The following is a 10,163-nucleotide window of genomic DNA, read 5'->3' as shown; positions in this document are numbered from 1 at the left end:
AAAATCACACGAGGTACATATATGCATCCACATATAAGATCCCTTTTGATGAGGGATCAAATGGGAGGAAATTGCTTTTGACGCACAAATATAGGAAAATTTGTGTGCATGGTATGAACGGGAAGCCTAATATAGCTCTACTGATATGATTTCTAGCACTAACACTCTCTACGGTTGCCCTTGGTATGAGTAATGTTTTTACTTAACTCTCAATGCCATTTTAGATTTAAAAAAAAAAATAAAATTATTCAAGGCAAATAATATAATATCCTCATGACATGAATCAAATGGTGGAAATTACTGCTTTCATTTGGTAGAGCTACATGCATTAAGACACCGTTCTGCATGTTTTGTACAAATTATAATGCATGTTCTACTAAATCACTTGAAAACCAGTGAGCTCTTGCTCTGCTAAAGCAATTTCTTGCAAAGATGACTGCTCTATTGGAATTAACATAATGGTGTTCTAAAAGAAACCCAGTTGTTTGTTTGGTCACATGAATCTTCATCGGAGATGAATTCATGGTGCTTTTGTTTTGTAAGCTAAAGGAGGCTAGGCTTGGCTAAACTCTTATAGCCTATGCTAGATGCAACCAAAGTATGGGATGGACAAGCTACAGGAGAGTTCTTAGCCCACGCGTCTTGGCATTTGGCCGGTCTCCACCATTGGCCAGCTCAGGCAAAGGCATTTAGCAGGTGTTAAAAACAAAGAAGAAAACAAGAAAATTTCACTTCTATCCTAACTCTTTCAGTCATACATGGCAGGCCAAATGCAAAACAAAATAATCATAACAGTCTTTTAGCAGGAGTGAAAAAAAAAAAAGAAAAAAAAAAAGACAATTTCACTTCTATCCTCTAATCCTATCATTCATACATGGCAGGCCAAATGCGAAATAAAATAATTATGATAGTCCTTCTAGTCCAATCCAGCCCTGCAAAACCTTAACCTGTGAAAGAAATGCATCCTTAGGCTATTGCCAGAATAAGTTGGCTAGATTTGAGTCACAGATTATCATTTTGATACAGATAAACAGTGGACTACAAGCCTTGGATCAGTTTCTATAACAATGAATAAAATCGCTCAACCTCTCCACCTAGCTCCATCTCCAAACAATAAATGAAACTATACCCAATTCTGGTAGGTCCTATTCCGGTAAGCATATCAGAGCAACAGGTTCATTTATAAGAGCATAAAAATAAACAAATTTAACATTTTTTATTCCTACCAGTGGGCCATTACACAACAAGGGCTAATGGGTTTCAAGACTTCTTCCATCCTTGGTTTCAGCCATACTAATTCTAGACCAATTGTAGAAAATTTCTACCATAACACTTTAAGTATTTTTCTGCAATTCTAGCCGACATTCTGTGATCTCCCATTGAAAAAGAAAATCACCACAGAAGGAACTACGATGCTAAGATAAAACAACCCAGCAATAAATAAATAGATATATAAATTAGAACTACGATAACAATCATCCGTATGCAAGTATACATACATATATATTCATTTCATTAAGATTCAAGAGAAACACAGCGATATTAGGCAGGAACAATATATACCCAATGCGTTTATACAAAATTAGGGCATATCTAACCTAATAGAAATTTTACAAGAAACTACTATGTAAACTGTTACCTTGAACGGCAGACAACAAGAATACTAGTTCCTCATCACTCCCCCAATAGTCTACCTGGTTTTGCGGGCGCCAGTATTTGGTCACGATCTCCTCCGGCAACACCGTTCTCCGGCAGAGCGGGCAAGTGGCGTAATCCTGCTGCAGCCACCGGTCGAGGCAAACCTTGTGGAATGTGTGCTTGCACTGCAATTTCCTGATCTCTTCTCCTTCCTCGACTGATGAGAGGCAGACGGTGCATTCCGCTGGCTCCGGCCTCAATCCGCTCCGGTAGCGAATCGTCGGTATTTTTTCCTCTAAGAGCTCGAGATACCGAGTCGTGGTGATGGGGCCGTCGTCGGAGCTGTAGACGGCTCCGGTAACGGCCCGGACTAGAATTACAACTTCGATGAGGAGGAGAGTGAAGAAAATTACGGCCATGGTATAGAGGTGAGAGATGAATTGGGAGAGAGCGGCCATTGTGTGTGCAGGGGATATGGGCGATGATGGACGGTACTCTACTAAATGCTAAATACTCCCTCAGCTTTGTCTGCTTGTTTACGCTTTTTTGCCCTATTTAATGTTTTTCTTTTCTTTTCTTTTAAAAAATTACTTTTATTTAATATATTTTTTTAAAATACTATTTACACTCTAAAAAAATATTTTTTTTGTTATGAAAAAAAAAATATAAATGTCACCCTTTATCTTCTACCCCTTTATTTTTCACCCCTAATAAATGTTTTGTTATTCATATTGCCCTATAAAAGGGCACCCTCCCCTCTCATTTGGGACACACATATTGCATGCTTATTAAGTAGGTACACAAAAAGAAGAAGAAAGACAGAGAAAAGAAAGATATCTTGTACAAGATCAGAGATATTTTGTTTTAAATCATCATATAATTTCTTCCGAAATAGTAAAGTTTTTTATTTAATCCGTCCATAATTGAACAACGTAAATTTTTATCTCATTTCTATTTATTTTCTTGCATACTTTATAACACTTTTAACATTTTATTATTTTTGAATGATAAGTTTTTGCCCCCATTCCTTTTTCTTAAATAATCTTTTAAAATAGAATGAGAGGGAAATAAAAAAACAAATTCTCATTTAATGCTTTACAAAATAAATGCAGAGTGGTAAATACTACTTTTGATGTCATTATAAAATTTTTTAAAACTTGTCTCCAAGGGAAGCTTTAAATACTACCCACAAGTACATAAAATACATATCAGTCACATTTAAAATTTAAAAGATATTTAAAAAAAGGTGAGAAGCTTTCCTAGATTTTTTTTTATATATTTATTTTTTAAAAAATAAATGAGATATAAAAAATATGCTGAGCAAAAACTTGAATTTAAAGACACATTACTAACATTTTATTTTATTTTTTTATAAAAAAAATTTAAGGTTACGTTTGGTTGGTGGAATACATATTCTCATGAATGAGTTAGTTTTAATAGGATCGTTGTAATTAGGGGTGAGTGTAATTTGGTTTAACCGAATTAACCAACCGAATTCGGTTGATTCGGTTCGGTTAATTTATAGTTTGGTTTAGCTCGGTTTCAAAATGGAATAAGTTCGGGCATTTGATATGAGAAAAATGTAATTTGGTTAACCGACTTACCTGAATTGTAATTAATTAATAATTAAATATAAATTATTAAATTATATGATTTTAGGCTAAGGTTCCAAACTTCCAATGTCCCATTCGGCCATTCCTAGATTCCCTTCCCGTTGGACCATTCCCATTTTAGCATACAAATTATATATATATATATATATATATATATATATATATATATATATTCTATAATTAATTTTAATTTTATTCGGTTAAATTCGACCAACCGAATTACCCAACGATTAGGTTCAGTCAGGTACAGTTCGGTAAAAGAGCTCAATTTGGTCGGTTCAGTTATGAAGTAGGGTTAACTGAAAAAATTTGGTTAATTAGGTTAATTGGCCGAATCGGCCGAACCAACCAATTGCACACCCCCAGTTGTAATTAGTTATATAAGATATTATGTTGTTACTATAAAAAAAATAATAATAATGTGGAACTTTTTATTAGTCTATAATTAAAATGTAGTTAAGGAATAGCTATTCTTGAATTTTACCATAAGGATGTCTTCTATTACATGTTGAATGAAATAATTATGAATATACAAGAAATAACTATTCACCTTATTCCAAAATTTTAAACTATATTCCATCTTTTTTGGGGATGTGGCATGGTCACATGTATTGGAGAGAGTTATGTGAAGCGACGAAAAATTGTATGTGAAGAGGTTTCAGGCAATACGCAGGAGGACCGTGGCTCAACACAAAACCGTCGGCGCAGTTCATGTATTTTGAATTCTTTTTCATTCGAGGATAACTATAGATGTAGTTTAGTTTTACTAGAACTCTTCTATAGGCATTAGATGATTATAAAAACATCATTATGTAACTCTATAAAGGTTTAACCTTGGTGTAAGCTTCAAATAAGCTTTAAAGTTGTAACCTTTGACGTTGATCATAGTGAAAACCTAAGTGCTGCTCCCGTGAACGTAAGCTATTGTCGAATCATGTAAATCTTATGCGTTCTAGTTATGTTTTTGCTTCTTTTTATTATTTTTTGATTGCTTCTTGAGCTTATTTCATTATCGAGTGTTTGCATTAGTGGTTGTTGGTTCGTTTGTGATTGATTGTGTGTTTCCACTGCATGTGTTCAAGTTGTAACGAGAACTATAATTCTAGTTGAACTTGAACTAGAATTCAACTTGAATGAAGAACTAAAATCAACAATTTTATTCCAAGAAATAGTTATCTTGCCTAACCAAATGAGTCCTAATTGTATTAGAATAAATTTTTATTTTTAAAAATATTTTTTTAATATAAATAAAAAAACATGGTACAAAATGAGTTTCTTTTTTATTTTATTATATAAAATTCTTGATACAAACTAATCAAATCCGTGTAAAGAAGAGTTGGAATCCATCAATTATGAAATTTTATTAAAGGTTGAGCTCACTAAAGTGATTAATTGTGTTAAAGTTTGTTATACATTGTTGGCTCACAACCTAATAGAGTTGGTTACCAGGAGATTCTGGGTTTTAGTCTTGTCGCCCACATTTATTCCGTGGTGTTAAAAAAAAATTGTGTTCTCTATCATGGGTATTATTTAACGTGTGTTTATCTCTCCACATGCTGTCCGACTGCATGTATGGGAAAGTGTTAAAACTTGATATATATTGTTGGTCCACAACCTAATAACTTGTGCTTTTAGGTAAAGTGATAATCTAACAAATTACGACCCACATTTTTGGGGCCTACACTAACTCTTATGTATAAATTGTGTAGATTCAAATGCAGACATATGCTAACATCTTACAATTGATGATTTTAAATTCTATATGAATCTTTTTCTTTGAGTAGGCAGGTAACATAATTATTATCTCTAACTCATGGTGTTTGCATAAAGTAGGACAATTAAAGTAGCTTTTTATTTGTAATTATTAATTAAAATTTTAAATAAAACAATATATTACTACAATAATAAGTAAAATTAATATATATTTAATTAAATGTCATACATGGTTAAAAAATAATTATTATATTATTATAATAATAACCATTAAAAGTGCTATAAACATTTAAATAAAAATAATAACTATTACAAGGCTGGTTATCTTTTATAGAGTTTATTTAATCAAGCTTCAATTACATTGAGGCCCAAATTGTTGTTTATTTTATGGAATTAATTCATTGTTTAAACATTAATTATATTTCATAAAATTTATTGTATGATGTCACATGTTCCAAAAATAATTAATAAAAAATAGTAGTTAGCATTTAAAAAGGATACAAATGTGTTAAAGCTTCTGAATTCATGAGGTGTGTGTAAGTTTGTTGGATTAGTAACAAATATTCTCACACAACACTTGTTTGGCGGGAGGTAAATAAAAAGAAAATAAAATAAAAGAAAAGAAAGAAGCAAGTTTGTATTCACTCAATCAATTTTCTATTTTGCCCAATGGATGAGAGATAAGGAAGATAGGGAAAGAAAAAAAAATAAAAAATAAAAGAGCACTTTTTTTTTAAAATAGTAGTACTACATACAAAATTACTTTTAGCATGACACTGGAATCATATTTTGAATAGTCTTTTTTATGTTTATTTTTCTCAACTTCTCTCTCTCTCTCTCTCTCTCTCTCTCTCTCTCTCTCTCTTTCTCTCTCACACACACACATAGAGATGGTTTGAAAATTACCATACTTGTAGAGTGGCGAGTATGATTGATTTATAATAAATTGAGGATTGCGTGTAATAATTACATATCAATTACATACTCATTTAAGAAAAAATAAATGAAAAGTATATATAGAATATGCTCCTAGAATTAAGTTAGAGGATCCTCAGCATGATCCTTAACACCCTCTCGCAAGCTAAGCGTCGGATTTGAACGGACGTGAAGCTTGGATCGAAGGAATTCAAAGAGAGGTCTTGACACACTTTTAGTGAAGATGTCGGCAACTTGCAAATGAGAGGGCACATATTAGGTGCATAGTTTGTCAGCGAGAACAAGTTCAAGAAGCAAGTGGTAGTCTAGCTCAAATTGCTTGGACCGCTTGTGAGAAACGGGATTGGAACTCAAGAAGATCGCACTCTTGTTGTCATAAAGTAGAAGAGGTCACTATGGAAGAGGGACTTTGAGATCACGAAGGAGATGTGTGAGCCAAAGAATTTCGACAACAGTGAGGGCCAAGACACGATACTTAGATTCACAATGTATTGGAGCGAAAAAGAGTAGGCTGTTTCTTTGCATTCCAAGACACTAAATTGTTGCCAAGATAAATACAATAACTAGAGGCAGAATGATGAGTATCAGGGCATCCTACCCAGTATGCATCAGAGTAAGCAAGTAAAGCACCAAGAGCAGTAGATGGATGAAAAATGAGGCCAAAATGTAGTGTGCCCTTAATATAGTGAAGAATACGTTTGACATCAAGGAAATGATCTTCAGTTAGAGAGTGAAGAAATTGACTGACAGAGTTGACAACATGAGCAATATCGGGATGTGTGATAGTCAAATATTGAAGAGCACCAACAAGAGATCTATAAAGCATGATATTCGAAAACAAAGAACCATCAACGGACAGGTGCTGGGAAACAACCATTGGGGTGTGGACTAATTTGCTATCAAGTAACTGAGCACATGTAAGAATGTCCCGTGCATATTTCAGCTGACTAATAAGAAGACAATCAGTGGTGGAGGTAGCTTCAAGACCAAGGAAGTAACCGAGGGAACCCAAATCCTTGGTAGCGAACTCAAAATTGAACTTGCAAGTAAAACTGTCAAGAAGTTTGGAGTTGTTGCCTGTAATAATGATGTCATCAACATAGAGAAGCAAATATATTATGTTAGACTGCTTATGAAAAACAAAGAGTGATGTATCTGCACGACTGCAGTAAAAGCCAAGGTGAGTGAGAAAGGAGCTGAAACACAGAAACCAGACGCAAGGGGCTTGCTTTAGGCCATAAAAAGCTTTCTTCAATTTACATACATGATTGAAGAAGCGAGGGTAAATATACCTAGGAGTTGTTCCATATAAACATGTTTAGTGAGAAGGCCATTGAGGAACACATTTTTAACATCAAGTTGGCAAAAATACCATTTGTTTGTTACAACAAGAGAAAGAACAACACAAACAGTGGTGGCCTTGATTAAAGGACTAAAGGTGTCAGTGTAGTCAAGACCAGGTACCTATGTGTAGCCGTTGGCAACAATACAGGCTTTAAGATGCTCGATAGATCCATCAAGTAAGTATTTGGTATGAAACATCCATTTGAAACCCACAATGTTGGTGTTGGTAGGTCGAGGAACCGAAATCCAGGTATAATTATTTTGCAGGGCTTGAACTTCTTTGTCCATGGTGGCAAGCCAAGCAGAATTCTTAGTAGCGGATTTAAATCCTTTTGGCTTTATGGATGTGAGAAGAGCGGAAAGAAGGCCAAAGGATTTCACAAGGCTGAGATGCGTAGTGTGGCGAGTCTTAAAAATACTAGCTTTGGCTCGTGTGAGCATAGGATGGGAGCTCAAAGGGGTAGTTGCAATAGGAGTGCGAGCAATGATAGGCAAGTCAGCTTCGAGTTTAGGAGAAGCCGAGTGTGGGCTGAGTGTGGCAGAGATGTACCTACATGAGAATTAGTTGCTTGCAAAGACTCATCCACTGGATCAGAACAAATAATACATGAGTTGGATCTGGATTAAGGAACGTGTCGGGAAGGTGGTGCAAGAGGAGGTAGGGGTATGTTTGTATGTGGAAGATTGGGTTCCATAACTTTGGAGATGTGGACGGAGGACATGGGTTGGGTTTGGGAAGTATATTGGAAAGGGAAGTGGTTTTCATCAAACTGGGCATGGCGGGTGATATAAAATCTAGAGGTGGTGGGGTCAAGACAATGAAACCCTTTGTAAGATGAACTGTAACCCATAAAAATGCAAGGAAGATTACGAGGGGAAAATTTATTAGTCATGTAATCACATAAGCAAGGATAAACATGACAACCAAAGGGATGAAAGTTTGCATAATGAGGAGGGGAACCATATATAAGCTCAAAGAGGGACTTACCTCCAAGAAGTAGTATGGGAAAATGGTTGATGATGTAAGCAGTAGTGCTAAAAGCGTCAACCCAAAAATGAGTAGGAGTGTATGAATAGAAAAGGAGGGCCAGGCCTATCTTAGTCACATGACGGTGTTTCCTTTCGGCACGACCATGTTGGGCCGGTGTATATGGAAAAGAGAGTTGATGATGAATGCTAGATGTACGAAAATGTACTTTAAAGTAGTTGTTAGTGAATTCTGCACCACCTTCACTTTGAAATATTTTTATACGAGCAGAATGTTGATTTTGCACAAATTTTTGAAATTGAAGAAAAGTATCATAGAAGTCAGATTTTAATTTCAATGGATAAACCCAAGTGAAACGGGAAAAATCATCAACAAATAAAACATAGTATGCGAAACCCCAATTTGAATTTATAAGAGAAGGACACCATATATCACAATGAATGAGATCTAATACTTTGGATGATTGATGTTCATTACGATAATAAGGCAATCAGTGATTCTTTGCAATTTGACATGTACTACATAATAAAGGATATGGCAGTAAAGATGTAAAATAAAATTATCATTTTTATTCAAAATAGAGATAACATAATGATTCACATGTCCAAGGCGAGCATGCCATAAATCATACGAAACATGTAGAGATTTATTTTGAAGAACAAAAGCAAAAGCAAAATTTCAGCGTTCTAGCACATATAAGCCACCATCTCATTTACAGGTTGCCACCACCCTTCCCGTTTGGCGATTTCGAACAGTAAAAAAATCATTAGTAAATGTAATAGACAATGGGAAATCAGACATTAATTTACTAATGGACAATAGATTTTTAGTGGGGTGAGGAACAACCAGAACATCGAACAGGTGAAAATCAGGGGAAGGAAAAATTTTACCAGTGTGGGTGATAGGTAGTGACGCACCATTCCTGATAATAACACAATCTTTACCCATATAAGAAGTGGATCACTCCAAGTTGGATTGAGCTGGAGTCATGTGGGCTGAAGCTCCTGTATCTAAGTACCAATCTAAAGCCTTATATCCGGAGATGGAACATGATTGAGGCGAGGGCTTCAGCAAGCTGAGCTTCAGAGGTATGACCATGGCGATTATACCGTTTGCTGCATTGATCCGCATAGTGACCATCCATGCGGTATATTTGCCAACGCGGGGGACACCGCCCAGAGGAGAAGCCCCCCTATCTATGTCCATAGCCACCAGTTTGACCTTACGGAGTTTGGGAGAAATTAGACCTTTGGTTCATCTTCAGAGGGTGGCGATGGGTAGTAGTGAACGCTGCAGTGGGCGGGGCAGTAGGTTCCAATGATTTTTGAAAAGTTCAAAGCTCTCAGCTTTGGACGCTAAGTCACCAAAATGGGGTAACAGGATGAGAGCTATTTGTGCAGTGGAAAAACTCAAGAATTTCAAGCTAAGACCTTTGAGGAACTAGCGTACCTTGTTTTTGTCATCAATGGGTTAGCCAATTACATGAAGTTGAGCACAGAGAGCCTTAAGGCTTAGGCGTACTCTGAAACAGACCTGGTGTCACATTTCATCAGTTGAAAATCATCCTTAAGATGGATTTCATGGGCTTTGGAATGATGGCTAAAGGTGTTCTTTAAGGTAACCCAGACCTCGCAGGAAGTGGAGACACCCACGACTTTAGCCATAGCCTCCTTAGTGAGAGAGGAAAAGAGAAGGCTAAGGAGACATTTGTCTGTATTTTTCTAGGGCACATGTTTGGTGTTTGGTGTCTTAGAATCCACAGGGTCAAAATAGGGTCGGGGCTCAAGAGTGCCATCCACATGGCCGATCAGTTCTTGACTCTGTAAGAGAGGAAGCAATTGACTTTTCCACATAAGATAGTTGTATGAGGAGAGTTTTATTGTGACCATGTGGATGAGGGTATTAAAAAGAAGAAAAGTGGAGGAATTGTT

At 35.8% G+C, this 10,163-nt stretch overlaps 2 protein-coding genes across 2 annotated transcripts; both read right to left on the bottom strand.

Annotated features, from left to right (window-relative positions):
• Positions 1-1,482: 1,482 nt before the first annotated feature.
• LOC131160522 (E3 ubiquitin-protein ligase RHA2B-like) lies at positions 1,483-2,162 on the bottom strand. The gene has a single exon (XM_058116300.1). It carries the CDS (start codon positions 2,094-2,096, stop codon positions 1,611-1,613), a length of 486 nt encoding a protein of 161 aa, XP_057972283.1. The 5' UTR covers positions 2,097-2,162; the 3' UTR covers positions 1,483-1,610.
• A 4,219-nt stretch (positions 2,163-6,381) lies between these two features.
• On the bottom strand, positions 6,382-9,438 carry LOC131160759 (uncharacterized mitochondrial protein AtMg00810-like). Its single transcript, XM_058116641.1, has 3 exons — positions 9,251-9,438; positions 8,949-9,154; positions 6,382-6,977 (listed from the first exon to the last, which is right to left on the bottom strand). The coding sequence occupies exons 1-3, from the start codon at positions 9,436-9,438 to the stop codon at positions 6,382-6,384; spliced, it is 990 nt and encodes a 329-aa protein (XP_057972624.1).
• Between the last annotated feature and the right edge of the window lie 725 nt (positions 9,439-10,163).

This window comes from Malania oleifera, chromosome 7 (assembly GCF_029873635.1).
Source record: "Malania oleifera isolate guangnan ecotype guangnan chromosome 7, ASM2987363v1, whole genome shotgun sequence".
NCBI classification, from domain to species: domain Eukaryota; kingdom Viridiplantae; phylum Streptophyta; class Magnoliopsida; order Santalales; family Ximeniaceae; genus Malania; species Malania oleifera.
The sequence above is the reverse complement of the archived record's forward strand: the minus strand, read 5'-3'. Positions and strand labels throughout refer to the sequence as shown.